Raw genomic sequence first — 16,127 nt, forward strand, 5'->3', positions numbered from 1 at the left:
CCGCGCATCCAGACACTGCAGCGCCCTGGCGGGGGAGACCCGGCCGGCCGAGGGCCCGCGGGCTGCAGCCCCTCGCCGCCCCCACCCCCCGCAGCCAAAATGAACCACTGGCCCGCCACCCCGGGGCGCGTTCTGCCGGAGTCTCCCCCCCCCCCTCCCGCAGTGCCCTCCTGCTTAGGGCTCCAGCTGGCGGCAGCTGGGATGCAGGTTCTGCCTCCTTGTGGGCCTCGCAGAGCGGACGGGGACCGCGGGGTGCAGAGTGCCGGCGCCGCCGCGGGAGCGCGCGGGTCGGAGGGTCGGTCTGGCTCGCGCCTCCGCAGGGGCCAGGGCCGCTGGGCAGCGGGACGGGCGGGACGGGCCCCGAGGGCGGGCTGGGGGCTGGGGGCTGTTGGCAGCCACCGGCTGTTCCAGAAGAGCCATACTAGGGGTTGGCGGCTGGGTCCCCGTGGCTCCGGGGCGCGCACATCTATGGCATTCGGAAACCAGACCCCAGCTGGGACGTGCAAAGGCTCACCTGCCTCAGGAGGAGTGCAATGGCTGTCCCCTCCCCAGACGCGCCATTTCCCAAGGAAGGGCCGCGTTCCCCCGGCGGGGAGCCACTCGGCAGAGGCAACGGAGCCCAGCCTATTTTCATGGATGGCAATCGCTTCTGGCCCTGGCGTAGAGAGGAGACGACGATTGCGCACCCCGCCCCCGCCCGTGCCCCAGCACTGTCGCCCCAGTCACCTTCCTTTGCCCTTCTCTGACAGTGCCTTGCCCTTGCTCCTTCCTGCTTCTGGAAAAAATCCGAGGAAACGACCGCGGGGGAGGGACCGTGAAGGGGCCACCAGCCTTCTCAGCAGCTCGGGCATCCACTCACCTTGGTTCTCAAAGACTTGAAGGTAGGTGCAGGTTTGAGGTTCAGTCTGCCTGCCTCTTATTTTACCTCTTCTTCTGCCGAGGAAGGGATCTACGCAAAGATGGTGGGGCATCAGTTGCCCTGTGGCCCCGACCTACAGGCCGGAGGGAACTAGAAAATAGCTGTGGGAAACACAACAAAAGCTTCCCAACTCCTCTTTTCCTTGGGCTGTTTCTGAATATCTCTTAGGAAACAGTAGCCGGGAAGTGCACTCTTGCTGGCCAGTCGTTCCCTTTTCCAGACCATCTCTGGTGGCTGCCTTTTGCGCTGGCTCTGCACCTCTCCTTGCTGGGGACGGAGCCCATTTCCTCTAGCTAGAGAGGAGACACGCTGAGCTTGTGGCTGGCAGGTTTGCATCATTTCAAGCACAGCGGGCCTCTACATCCTGGCTTTGTGTTGCCCATTGGGATTCTGGTTTTCGTCAGGCCTCAGAAGATCAGCAAACCTCCCATCCAGGTCAGTTCCAACCCAATGTTAAGTCTCCCTGGGACTTGAGAGCTCCCTTAACCCTTCTCTGGGATATGGCAACTGACCTGGCTCTTCTCTCCACTAGGTAAGTTAAGCATCAAACCATCCCGGGGTGAAGATGGAGACAAATCTATGTAAGCTGGAGACAGAGGTTGACTGCGGATAGGGCCGGAATGAGGAATCTATGCAACAGGCTCATGTGATCCTTAGGATGGAGAAGCCATTGATGTATTAAACTTGGCCTTTCATTGTCAGATCCCACCAAGCCCAGAGATGGAACACATAGGCAGGAACTCTTACTTGCTGATTTATATTTGGAAACTGATATCTATTGAATTCCTAAGTAGCAAGTGTGTATGTAGGTTTTGTAAAAATCCTCACAATCATCTGCTACAAAGTAGATATTATTTCTAGTTTAGAATGACTTCTCATATGTTGATAACTTGAAGAGAAAGTGAGAGAGCGAAGCCAGGTTCCTGATGCCTCTTGCACGGAATGTAGAATGCCAGTGACTAGGGACAGGGAAAAGGAGTGAGTTCTGAGCTTAACACCCATTTATGGTGCCCCCCATCTTCAAGCAGGCCCTCCTCTACCATGGCCAAACCACTCATTTTATGGGAGGGAGCATGGATCCTCCTTAGAGATATTAGTAAAGGCAGAAATGGGGAGAAAAAAATATAACTGCAGGAAAATTCCTGCCTGTCACCTCCAAGATGGCTTTCAAAGCACTTCAGCCCACATTCTCACTACCATGGAGGTATTAAGGTAAAAGCACAGAACCTTTCATTTAAACCCGTGGCAAGTGAGTAAGATGAGGGGCTTTCCCTCCTCAGTCTCCTCAGCTTCACAAAATGGGGGCCATGTGAATGACCAGGCTCTCTACGCCCTCCACCAAGCACTCACTGCTGGTCAGACTCTGCAAACAGACACATACCCAGTTGCTGTGCAAAGGATCCACTCCAGATGTTTTTACAAACTCATAATCAGTGAAATGTGATAAACTGAACACTGTAAAGATTTCTTAACAAGGAATTAAAAAACTAGACTCCAAATGCGCGTAACAAATCGTTGGTGTTTATATGAGTCTGAATAGCTTTGATTTCCTTGGTAGGAACTGACAGCTGGTGGTAGAAAACCTCATCTAAGGGGAGAGAAGAGACTAAAGTAAACTATGAAATCTGGAATCATGTTTTCAGGTAATTTTCTATTTCTGTTTGGAGTGGGTGTCTGCTTCAAAGGGTATGTGTCATTATGGTTTGAATTGCTTCATTTATCAACAGATATTTTTACTAGGGCACAAAATTCTAAATGCAATGTTTTTACTTTTTTTTTTCTGGCTCCCAGTCTCCCAGTAGCAGGACAGAGCAAGGGATAGTACTGTTCAGCCCACAGGCTCTTAGTCCTCATTTTCAGCATTCTGTCTGCAAGTCTGGAGCCTTTCTGATCCATTTGTCCAGAGAATCAATCTTTGTTTTGTTAAAGATTAATATGGTTAATAATTAAGATCTTACAATGATGCTGAAATAATGGTATTTGGAAAATGTACATACATAAAGGACATTGCCCACTTATTAAATTCCTTGCATGCTTTACCAACTATTATTATAGATTCTAAACATTTTTTCAACATTTTAGCTGTTGCTTAAATAGGCTACAGATTTGAGATGTGATCAAAATAAAAGAAGGCTAAATTTTGAGATACATTAAAAAATAGTGAGCAGAAGATACAACAGAAAAACGTCTCCTTCTAACATTATACAATTTCATTTTCACGTTTGCATGGAATGAGTGATATACAATTGTCATCGCACAGGAGATGAACTCAATCTGAGAGGCTAAGACTTAACCAGACATACTATAAGCATCTAGTAAGAAGGAGAATCACAATTGAAATCTAGCTCTATCTGACCCTGAGCTCTTTCCAGTTGATTATATATATGAAAGGGGTACCTGAACCTCAGAATTGTCTAAAATGTAACAAAGGGATTGATTGGACGCTAATATGACACCAGTTCTGGGTGTTCAGGCAGGATGCTTCTCACAGGCGGAGACAGGATGAAAGAACATTCAAGGCAGGGAAGTAGTCACATCAAACATAGTGAAATATAAGTCAGGCTTAAATGTTGGCACTTTTGGTGTATAAATGGATAAAGCAAGATAAAAGAACTACCTGAAAGAAGATAAAGGACTAAAAACACAGGAAATATTCCAGTAAGGCACAGATTATACAATGAACACTAGGAACCCATACATGTATTATGCATTTGGAGGATAAAGTATTTAACAACTTTTTTTCTCTGCACGTTTTATTGTTTAAGTAACAACAGAATCGTACTAAGTGGGAACAAACCAAGTGGCTTTAATAGCCATGATAGAAAATGCAATGACATGTTTCTATAATCCCAGCTTCTCAGGAGGCTAAAGCAGGAAGATAGCTTTAGCCCAGGGCTAGCCTGGAAACATAGCATGGCACTGTCTGTTAAAAAATAAGAAAAGCTCCAGGTGTCGGTGGCTCATGCCTGTAATCCTAGATACTCAGGAGGCTGAGATCTGAGGATCACGATTCAAAGCCAGCCTGGATAAGAAACTTCATGAGACTCTTATCGCCAATAAAATACTAGAAAAACAGAAGTGGTGGTGTGGCTTAAGCAGTAAAGCTCTCTCCTTGAGCTCAAGAATGCAGGGAAAGCGCCCAGGCCAAGAGTTCAGATAGATAGATAGATAGATAAAGAAGAAATAACAAACATCATGGCATCATGTTTTCAAGACAACACTCCAGGCCTCTAGGGAGAGAGTCTGCCATTATATACATGGACATCCAGTTGGGGTGCTGCTCAGCTTCTCTGAGACTCTGGAGTCACAGCATTCTCCTTTCCACAGGACTCAGAGGGCCTATGGAAAATGATCCTAGGTCATCCTGTCTAGGTATCCTGACTCCAATACCAGATTCAGGCATCCCATCACCAGCACATTGCTAGCTATTCTTCTCTTTCGTGATTCTAGGAAGTACCCAGGTCTAGTGTTGTGGAGAAGATCCTTTATATGAGAGTGGGTAAAAAGTCTGATAGCTCCCCCAAAAGTTCTTCTAAAACAAGTAAAAGACTTTCCAAATAGGGTTTGGGAAGGTGGCTCAGTGGTAGAGTGCTTACCTTGCATGCTCGAGGCCCTGGGTTCATTTCCTCAGCATCACATAAGCAGAAAAACCTGGAAGTGGCACTGTGGCTCAAGTGGTATAGCACTAGCCTTGAGCTAAAGAGCTGAGGGACAGTGCTCAGACCCCAGAGTTCAGGCCCCATGACCTACAAAAAAAAAAAAAAAAAAAGACTTTCCAAACTATAGAAGTATAGGAGATTATAATATGCTTACGTCCAAGTTTTTTTTTAACGTGTGTGTGTGTGTGTGTGTGTGTGTGTGTGTATGTTTTAATAATTGGAAGTATATTTCTTGGACTGCAGTTACCAAGTGTATTTCTGTATTTGCTATTATGTTCCAACTTACTCCTGCAAATTTCTTAGCCATATCAAAACCGTTTGTTTGTGAACAAATGCTAAGAGGTTTCTTTTGTACTCATTGTCTCACATGGGCTCTTTTGAAATGCTTTGTTTCCAGAATAGAGCTCTGAGTTGGAACCAGATTGCTAACAGATTCTTAATTCCTGCCTTCCTGCATTACTGGTATGTTTAGGTCTGGCATGTAACAATGGGAGGGCATAATATCCAAGCACTCACTGCCACTTGTTTAGGGACATGTTTATTGAATAATTGACCTTTGTTTTTGCATCATGAATGATAACCAAGTGGAATACCACCTTTTAGGAATTCACAGTACTCAGATGAAATATTTAGGCATGAATACAGTCAATAATACCTTCTGCTGCTATGGTTTAAAGCTAGTTTCAGCAGCCAAGCACCAGTGGCTCACACCTGTAATCTTAGCTACTCAGGAGGCTGAGATCTGAGGATCACAGTTCAAAGCCAGCCTGGGAAGGAAAGTCCATGAGATTCTTATCTCCAATTAACCACTCAAAAAACTGGAAGTAGGGACTGGGAAGGTGGCTCAGTGGTAGAACACTTGCCTTGCATGCATGAGGCCCTAGGTTCGATTCCTCAGCACCAGAAGTGGGTGCTGTGGCTCAAGTGGTAGACTGCTAGCCTTGAGCTGAAGAGCTGAGGGACAGCGCCCAGGCCCAGAGTTCAAGCCCCACGACTGGATCCCCCCCCAAAAAAAAACAAAAAAAAAAAACCCTGGAAGTGGCATTGTAGCTCAAATGGTAGAGTGAATGCCTTGAGCTGAAGAGCACAGGGTCAGCGCACAGGCCCAGAGTTCAAGCTCCACAACTGACCAAAAAAAAGCCAGTCCCAGCAGAAAAGTTCATGAGACCATGCCTCCACATAACCAGCAAAAAGCAAGCCTGGGGACATGGCCCAAGTGGTAGAGTGCCAGCTGAGCAAGCAAGCTAAGCATTCATAGCCCTGAGTTCAAGCTCCAGCACAATAATAATAATAATAATAATAATAATAATTCAACTCTAAATACATTATTTGTATATATACAAATATAAACAAAATTTATTATGACTAAATTCTAATAATGTTATATGTTCACATATGCTCTTTTTCTTATACATGTTCTATTTGCAATAAATAAATGAGAACAGTATTATACAGAAGATTATGTGAAATGTATACTATTTTTGGGGGGGGTCAGTCATGGGGCTTGAACTCTGGGCTTGGGTGCTATCTTAGCGCTCTTCAGCTCAAGGCAAGTGCTCTACTGCTTGAACCACAGTGCCACTTCTGGTTTTCTAGTAATTTACTGGAGATAAGAGTCTCACAGATTTTCCTGCCTGGGCTGGCTTTGAACCATGATCCTCAGAACTCAGCCTCCTGAGTAGCTAGGACTACAGGTGTGAGCCACCAGTGCCTGGCTTAAAATAAATACTAGTTAAAGAATAAAAAGCAGACACCCTTATATATTTATATATACTGTCTAAGTTGAGAGACAGAACATTATGTGAAGCTCAATGTCCCTCCCGACTTGCCTTGTTCTCCTGAGTCCCACCCCTTTCCTTCTTATTTTCTACTTATAAATGGCCCCTAAATAGCATAATTACTTAATTGGGTGAAAGGCACAAAAGAAACAAATGAAGAATGCTCAGCATCCCTGAGCACTAACAAGATGACCTCAAGATCAGCAGTGAGTCCTAGGATGCAAAGGGAGAGGGCTGTTCCCTCCTTCTCTTGAGCCCAGGACTTCTCCCAGACGTCAGAACATGGTGAATGGGAAGAGCAGAAGTGAGCACTGTCAGCCTACACACAGATAGCAGGACAAGGAGAAAGCAGAGGTGTATCTTGACACAGCAAGTAGAAACCAGAACTGATGGGTAGGCAGGCTCTCAGGTGGTACATGGTAAAATGGCAGGTGGATCCTAGAGAGGATGTCTGTGTGTACCATAGACAGCTCTTTAGCATTTTTCGGGGGGGGGGGGACAGCGCGCGGGGCCGCAGGGGAGGTGTTGAGCACATCTCTTCTCTAAAGATCTGTCTTCTGTCATTTTCATGTTTACTTGTTTACTATTTCATCCTGATAGAGTATATCTCCAGTTAATTCTTGCTTGATAGTTTGGCTAAAGTATACTTCAAAGCTTAGGATAATTTTTTCTTCATATTTTTAAAGACATTTCTCCATTATGTTCCATTGTTGTTGTTCCCATATCTGCATCTGTGCCAATTCTTTTTTTTTTTTTTTTTGGTCCGGTTGTGGGGCCTGAACTCTGGTCCTGGGCGCTGTCCCTCAGCCCTTCAGCTCAAGGCTAGTGCTCTACCACTTGAGCCACAGTGCCACTTCCGGCTTTTTTCTTTTTGCTTATGTGGTGCTGAGGAATTGAACCCAGGGCCTCAGGCATGCAAGGCAAGCGCTCTACCACTGAGCCAACTTCCCAGCCCCTGTACCAATTCTTGATCAGTTCATATGTGACTTATCTCCATACCCTGAAGCGCCTTCCTGACCTACTCATACAAGTCCATGTAATCTTTTCTGTTCTCTGTTCTGGAAATTCACAAGCATGTGTCAAGGTCAATATCATTCATTGGGCTATATTGTAATTAGGCCTTTTCAATTTGGTAACTCATATCTGCGAATCTAGAATTTTTTTTAAGCAGGGTCTTTGTAGTCCAGGCTGGTCTCAAACTCTCAATCTCCCGTCCGTGCTAAGATGCACCAGCATGCTCAGCTATAAATTTTTTTCCCTCCCTCCCTTCCCTCCTCCCTCCCTTGTTGCTTCCTCCCTTTCTCCCTTCCTACCTTCCTTCTTCCCTCCCTCCTTTCCTTCCTCCCTTCCTCCCTCTTTTCCTTCCTCACTTCTTTCCTTTTCCTTCTTCTTTACAGTACTGAGATTTGAACTCGGCCTCACACTTTTGCTAGGCAAGCACTCAACTACTCTCTAGCCCTTTTTGCACTGGTTTATTTATTTTTGCCAATCCTGGGCAAACTTTTGATCAAGTCTAGCACTCTACCACTTGAGCCACAATATCACTTCTGGCTTTTTCTGTGAATAATTGGAGGTAAGACTCTTAAGGACTTTCCTGCCCAGGCTACCTTCAACTTGCCGTCCTCTCAGCCTCCTGAGTAGCTAGGATTACAAGTGTGAGCCACCAGTGCCTGGCTCTGGTTTATTTTTTAGATGCAGTTTTGCTTTTTTTCCCAGGCAATTCTGGACCATGAACTTCTTAGTTTATACTTCCCGCTGTAGCTGAGATGCCAGCTGCATGTTATCACATGTTGAGATGAGGTGGAGGACTTTTTGCCCACTCTTCTATGAAGCACAACTCTCCTGATCTTAGCCAAAGTTGCTGGGATTACAGGTGTGAGACACTTACCATCGCCTGTCCTAGAAATTTTATCCTTCTCTTGCTATCTCTTTTTCCTATTTTTTTTTTTTCCTTACTGGAACTTCTATTTGAATGTTGGAGTTCCTAGCCTGGTGCTGTCGTTTTTTTGTTGTTGTTGTCGTCATTTTTGTTTTCTTTCTTTTTTTTTTTTTTTTTTTGCTGGTCATGGGGCCTGAACTCAGGGCCTGGGCGCTGTCCCTCAGCCCTTCAGCTCAAGGCTAGCACTCTACCATTTGAGCCACAGCGCCACTTCTAGCTTTTTCTGCTTATGTGGTGCTGAGGAATCAAATCCAGGGCCTCATGCATGCAAGGAAAGCACTCTACCACTGAGCTACCTTCCCAGCCCCCATTTTTGTTATTCTTTTGCTTAAGTATGTTAGAGATTTTATCACGTTGTCATCCAACTCTTCTATTGAGTTTTGCCGTTTTGTATTATACGCTTTCCTTTTGAGAGTTCTTCGTGTATTTTCTGAATAACACTTTGTCAAAGAATCTTCTTACTCTTGTTTCATGCTTACAACATCTCACTGAGTGAAGTTTTCATTTTCCTAACTACAACCTGTTTCCTCCAAGTTACTTTTCCTACTTGTTTTGGTTTCTGTTTTAATGTAAGAGGCCTTCTGGTTGTTTCCTGTTTTTTTTTTGTTGTTGTTGTTTGGACTATTCATAGACAAAGAGTTGGGTCTGAAAAGATGGTAAGAGTCCCAGAGCCTACAGGTGAGGCTTGTCACCTGTAATCATCATTATTGTGCAGTGATCTGGTGACATGTGAGCTCAGTACCTTATGTGCTTTCTCTTAGGCAGGTCCTAGTCTTGAGAGAAGAGTATAGCAATTTTTGCCCAGGAGGTAAGGTAGGCTGCCAACCATCTTGTAGGGTAGCTGAGGGAAGTGGGTTGTGAGTCCTTTTAGGTAATGGTCAGCATACAAACAATTGCCAACCCCACCCTTTCCTCTCTCCCCAGCTTTTGCTCCAAAGAGAAGAGCATCTCCAGTCCAGACACCTACTATTTCATCTTTTTTTGAGAACAAATCTCTGGACATCCCTTAGGGTCTGCCTGTCAGGGATTAGTGATGGAGGAACCACCATGGTAGCACTTCTCAAATTTGCAGCCAGGCAAAATTTAGGCTATGATTCAGTGGCTCAGGGCTGGAGCCTAAGATTGTCTGCTTTCAGCCACTTTCTGCTGCTGGCCCAAGGTAGATTATACTTCAATTAGCACAGCCTTTGTGCTTCTAACAGCTTTTCACCAGACCCTCCTAATCTTTGCTTAAGTCTTCACCCCCCACCCTAATCTCAGTTCTATAACTTCCTGAGGCTACATATTTTGAGAATTCTGTACTGGGCCTGGGTTTAGTTCCTAGCTCTTACCCCCATTGACATGAGGTGCAGCTTTCTTAGGTTAAATCAGTTACCATTGGCTTGTTTGGCTTTCAAAATGTGTTGCTGTTCTCTCTCCTTTTTTGTCTTTGTGGGCTGATATTCTTTAAAGTATTCTTTAGTTGCTGGACACCAGTGACTCACGCCTGTAATCCTAGCTACTCAAAAGCTGAGTGGCTAGGGGATTGCAGTTCAAAGCCTGCCCAGGTATTAAATTCATGAGACTGTTATTCCAGTTAAACATCAAAAAGCCAGAAGTGGAGCTATTTCTCACAGATAGAAAATCCATATATTATTGTTTAATGTGATATTTTGGAAAGTACAATGTTACAGCTAAATCATAAATATTCAAGAAAGATTTTGAAAATTTACACTTTCAAATTACAATAACTAAAATTTCATATTAGTTGTAATTCCTTGAAGGTCATTGCTATCCTGTATTTCTTTCATTTTGCAATTCCTATCTTTCCTCCACAAGTATTGATAGCATAGCCCATTTATATCTGCACATTTCAGAAATTTTAAGTAGCAAAATAAATTTAAGTTGGGATGCTGGTTTTGGCTCACCTTTTGGTCTTCATCTTCTTTGATAACCAGGTATTGATTTCTGACTTTTGAGGATGGATGAAAGTACAGAAATTTCAAGTGATGGGAATTCCTTGATCAAAGCAGTCCATCAGAGCCGCCTTCGCCTCACGAGACTTTTGTTAGAAGGTGGTGCTTACATCAATGAGAGCAATGATCGAGGGGAAACACCTCTAATGATTGCATGTAGGACCAAACATGTTGATCACCAGAGTGTCAGTAAAGCCAAGATGGTTAAATACCTGTTAGAGAACAATGCTGATCCCAACATCCAGGACAAATCTGGGAAAACGGCACTAATGCATGCTTGCTTGGAAAAAGCTGGTCCAGAAGTGGTTTCTTTGCTCCTCAAGAGTGGAGCTGACCTCAGCTTGCAAGACCATTCTGGTTACTCAGCTCTGATTTATGCCATAAATGCAGAAGACAGAGAGACCCTGAATGTTCTCCTTAGTGCTTGCAAGGCGAAAGGGAAAGAGGTCATCATCATAACGACGGCAAAATCCCCCTCTGGGAGGCATACTACTCAACAGTACCTAAATATGCCTCCTGCAGATATTGATGGGGGTCACTCCCCAGCCACCTGCACTACTCCATCAGAGATAGACATCAAAACAGCCTCGTCGCCACTTTCGCCCTCTTCTGAAACTGACCTGACACTTTTTGGCTTTAAAGATCGGGAGTCCTCCAGAAGCAGTGACGACACCTGGGACCCAGGCTCCCCTGTAAGGAAACCTGCAATGGCTTCTAATGGACCCAAGGTATCCCAGAACCCAGTCTGGATCAAGACTCCACCATCATTAAAGCACCAAAATAGAGTGGCCTCTTTGCAAGAAGAGCTCCAAGATATTACTCCAGAGGAAGAATTATCCTACAAAACCAATGCACTGGCACTTTCCAAGAGATTCATCACTAGACACCAAAGCATTGATGTAAAAGACACTGCATATTTACTCAGAGCCTTTGATCAGGCCAACTCAAGGAAGATGTCATATGATGAAATAAACTTCCAGTCTTTGTTTCCGGAAGGAAATCAGCCATGTATTGAAATCCCTGTTGACCAGGATCCAGATGAGAACCAGACAGTATTTGCATCCACCTTGAAAAGTATAGTTCAGAAAAGAAACTCTGGTGCTAATCACTACAGCTCTGATTCCCAGCTCTCAGAGGGTCTAACCCCTCCAACAGGAGAAGATGGCAAAACAGTTACAGGAAAGAAAAAAATCTTCTCACCATCTCCTTCTCTGTTGTCAGGATCCAAAGAATTGTTGGAGAATATCCCACCAGCTTCCTTGAGCAGGAGAAATCATGCAATTTTAGAAAGGCGTGGTTCTGGAGCTTTTTCTTTTGATCATAGTATTGTGCAGAACAGACCTGGGTTTCTGCCACCTTTAAATGTAAATCCTCACCCTCCCATTGCAGATATCAATGTCAGCAACAAGATTTGCAGCCTTCTGTCTTGTGGTCAAAAAGTGCTTATGCCAACTGTTCCTATTTTCCCTAAAGAATACAAAAGCAAAAAAATGTTGTTAAGGAGACAGTCATTGCAGACAGAACAAATTAAGCAATTAGTAAATTTTTAAGAGATGGCTAGAAAACACAAATGTCTATATCAGAAAAACATAGACTTGGAGATGAAATCTAAGTCCCTCTCCTTTTAAGGTCTTGTAATTAGTTGGTCAACATTGTTAGGTGGATCAAAATACAATGTGTTTCATATTAGGCATAGTGAACACACCAGTAATACACAGTTTCTGCTAAAAGAATTCTTTCAAACAAAATGAAAGCTTCCCCCCCCCTCAAAACCTCCCTGTGGTTTTCCACTTAAAGAAATATTGGTAAAGAAAGATAGTAATTTATGTTAGAAAAAAAATTTAATTTTAGATTGGCTTAAAGTGTTATGAGAACATCATGTTCTCATGTCAGTGATTTTATAAATTTTCATCTCAGTAAATTAATCACAAACTAGTTGCAATTGTCCATAGTACCAAAAGCATAAAAGAGAACACTGATAGCTACAAAATACTTTGACATCAATATGTATAAGCCAAAAAATATAAATTAAAACAAAATAGTGACCGCAGGTAGGCAACAATCTAATTTATAAAGGCCAGCCACTGTCATTAGAATGGGCAACCATTATTCTTGCTGCCAGCTAAACCAAGGTAGAGCTGGTAGGACAGAGTCATAAAGTACTAATAGTCTGTTGAGTTTTCTGGGCCACTTTTTGCATTTTTTTTAAAAAAAATTTAAATGTTATTTTTAATTATATTCTTATTATCTTTAAGTAGTGGTACAAAAAGGTTATTCTTCAACATGTCAGTTTATTTATTTTTATTTTTTATTTTATTGCCAGTCCTGGGGCTTAAATTCAGGGCCTGGGTACCATCCCTGAGCTTCTTTTGCTCAAGGCTAACACTTAAGCCACAGCACCACTTCTGGCTTTTTCTGTTTATGTGGTACTGAGGAATTGAACCCAGGGCTTCATACATGCTAGGCAAGCACTCTACCACTAAGCCACATTCCCAGCTCCAACAGTCAGTTTAAAAATACAGTGCATCTTGATCAATGTCACCCCTTTCATCATTCTCCCCAAATGCCTCCCAATCTAACCCCTCCCCTCAATTTTCCTAGTTTCATCAATCATGCATTATGATTTCATTCTCCCTGCCCCCTTCCTTTCTTCATTCACCTACCCCATTTTGTTTTTATGTTGGTCATGGGGCTTGAACTCAGAGCCTGGGTGCTGTCCCTGAGCTTCTTTTGCTCAAGGCTAGCTTTCTACCACTTGAGCCACAGCTGCACTTCTGGCTTCAAAGTTAATTGGAGATGAGCCACATGGATCTCCCTGGGCTGGCTTCAAACCACAATCCTCAGATCTCAGACCCCTGAGTAGCTAGGATTACAGATGTGAACCACTGGCACCTGGCTTTCATTTTGTCTTTTTAAACAAACTTACCATATAATGTTAGCTTAGAGAATTTTTCTTCCTCCATGTTTTTTTTTAGTGTGTGTATGTGTGAGTGTGAGTGTGTGTGTGTGTATGTGTGTGTATGTGTGTGTGCCAGTATTGGGACTTAAATTTAGGGCCTCGAACTTACCCGTAACTGTTATACTCAAGATTGGCACTCTACCACTTGAGCCATACCTCCACTTCCAGCTTTTGGATGATTAGATGGAGATAAGAGTCTCTTATATTTGTCTGCTGAGGCTGTCTTTAAATCTTGACCTTCAGATTTCAGCCTCCTGAGTAACTGGAATTACAATTATGAGCCACCAACACCTGGCTTCATCCATATCTTTTATTACACATATCTTTCCAATAACAAGATAATACAAAAATTAAAAGGCATCCTTTTCACTTACTATTCCTGTCTTCCAAAAAGAAGTAATCAAATGGGGAAACAACATTTAAAAGAAAAAAGTTTGGGATTTATCATAAATCTAAATGCTTGCTTCATTTTAAAAGAAAAGTTACTAGATTAGATTAGCTAAAATTATTTTTTAAAAAGCATAAATGTAATCCTAAAATGTATTAAGCATTCGGTCAGTATTAATATCTTTTTATTTCAAATAGGTAGTTATTAGACATCCATACAATAAGGATAAAGTAATTTCCTTAGTGTGACATTCCAATCACCTTAGTATTCTAGCACCTGTTAATAACAAAATAAATACTATTATAAAATATTCAAAAAATGACTATATCTTCATGGCTTCCAAGTACGGTGTTTATACAAAGACTTATTTCAGACTAGCAGCTCTAAACAAAGATCAAATCCAACTAAAAATGTAAAGGTATTAACCTGATAATTGTCACAGACAACTTTATTTGCATTCTAGAAATAGAGAAAAGAGCCTAATGCTGGGCACAGTGCTCTTCTCAGTAATGTCATAAAAGCAAGTTGTTGTGTACGTAGTAATTATTTACTGTGACTTTATTTTAAAAATTAGAGGCTTTTCCAGTTAATATTTTGACAAAGCATTCATTACATTAGAAATTTTTTTTATTCAGAACTTAAAATTGTACCTGATGTTTATAAGTAGCTAACTGCTTTTTGCGAGTTTTAATATCGAGTTAAGTACTTGACTTTACATTGTAAGGGCATAGTTTGGAAGAACATGTAAATAGATTAGTTCATAAAGAAGACAGTACCAATAAAGATTTAAAAAATCATTTTGACTATTGCTGATTATTGTTTTTTTATTTCTTAAGTGCTGAGAGCAAAGGTTTGAACATAAAAATTGTGCTACATTTGTTAAAGAAAGCTAGGAAAAACTCAATACTATTTTTTTTAACTTGCTAGCAAACCTAAGAATATTTTCAGTGCCATGATTGTTGGAATTTGGTTCTAAGGCCATTCTATGGGACTTTACACTCCATTAAGTGAAATATATGTTAATGTGCCAAAGCTGAATCACAGATGCTTATAACAGAGTCATGTGTGTGTGTGTTTAATCTGGTCTTAGGTTAAATTATAATATCATGTAACAATATGATTTAACTTTAGTGAAACTTCATTAACTTTTATAGGTACCATTTTTAGTTACTGGAGACCAAGATTTCCAAGAACATAGATAATAGTGATCCATGGCAGGAGTCATTTAGAGATGGCTTTATTTATATATTAATACTTCTAGATTCTGCAGGTTGAAAAGAAAGGTTGCTATGGTTTGAAAAATTGGAATGTCCCCACAAGACCAGGAGGATGCTTGATCTCCAGCAAGTGGCACTGTTTTGGGAAGTTCTGGAGACTTTAGGAGGTGGCATCAAGCTGGAAGAAATCAGCTACTTGGAGGGGGGAGTTTATGGGGCATCTTGTCCCTGGTCCCTTTCCCCTTAGATTCCCCCTTCTGTATCCTGTATTTAGTGAGGTGAAGAAGTTCATCCATCCCCAGCTTCTCTTGATTATTCTACCCAAAACCATGGAGCTAATCAACTATGGACAGAACCCTCTGAAACCATGAGCCAAAATAAATTCTTCTGTTTTTGTCAGGTATTTTTGTCCAGTCACAAAAAGTAAATAACATATTGTTGAAAATAGGCTTTGGGATTTCAGGATTTCAAGAGCTATAACTCTACCTTTGTATTCATGTTCATGAAGATAGGGAGCAATTACTAGCTTTGATCTACAACACCAACTATAGTGAGCACAACTCAGTCACCAGGGTTAGTGGGCTGGGTGCTACCAGAGAGCAGAAGGGAGAAGAAAGGGAGCCCTCCTTGAGAGCCACATGCTGCATGCTTTCTTTCCACTCTGATGATGGTGCTGTGTGGGTGGTCCTAATGTATAAGATTAGCAAATAGTTGAAATATGTAGTAAAATAGAAGTAACTGCATTTTGTGGAGGAGTAAGGATAGTTGATTTTTAAGAAACTGGCAGGATTAAATAAAAAATAGAACATCTTTCTTAATATAGTAGGTTAAGTCCAATGTCAGATAGATGGCTTTATCTTTGTTAGTTGGTATGGGGTAGCAATATCAACGAACCAGTGGGGGGAAATAAAGCCGTGCCTAACCTCTTTCTCATCCTGTTTGGGCTCAGTGACTTTATCTGGCCTGCTGTCATCCAAGCTAAGAATCCTAGATCCCTCCCCCGCTCTTCCATACTCATTTGTCTTGCTTTGAAACTCCTACAAGACTTCCTTTTTAATTTCCCTCTCTGCTTCTTCATCTCCTTTTGTTACCATACTACTTAAAGGTTTTCTTCTTTCATTTTAAGAAGTCCTACTTTTTTGATTGGCTTCTGTCTTCTTCCTGCCTTTGTAACCCATTGTTACACTTTCCTGATGGTTAACCTTTTCTCCTCAAAATAGTGCCATGGCTCCCACTGACTAAGAGGAAAGGTATGAATTTAGTGTGGAAATCTATCCCTTGCTTCATAGTTTGGCACCTCATATTTTGTTTTG

At 42.3% G+C, this 16,127-nt stretch overlaps 1 protein-coding gene across 1 annotated transcript; it reads left to right on the plus strand.

The window, feature by feature from the left end:
* Positions 1 to 2,486: 2,486 nt before the first annotated feature.
* Positions 2,487 to 11,884, plus strand: Ankrd34b (ankyrin repeat domain 34B). Its single transcript, XM_013015954.1, has 3 exons — positions 2,487 to 2,562; positions 4,976 to 5,040; positions 10,233 to 11,884. The coding sequence occupies exon 3, from the start codon at positions 10,256 to 10,258 to the stop codon at positions 11,798 to 11,800; it is 1,545 nt and encodes a 514-aa protein (XP_012871408.1). The 5' UTR covers positions 2,487 to 2,562; positions 4,976 to 5,040; positions 10,233 to 10,255; the 3' UTR covers positions 11,801 to 11,884.
* Positions 11,885 to 16,127: the final 4,243 nt, after the last annotated feature.

The sequence above is a fragment of the Dipodomys ordii genome, unplaced genomic scaffold (assembly GCF_000151885.1).
Source record: "Dipodomys ordii isolate 6190 unplaced genomic scaffold, Dord_2.0 Scaffold28, whole genome shotgun sequence".
Classification (NCBI taxonomy): Eukaryota; Metazoa; Chordata; class Mammalia; order Rodentia; family Heteromyidae; genus Dipodomys; species Dipodomys ordii.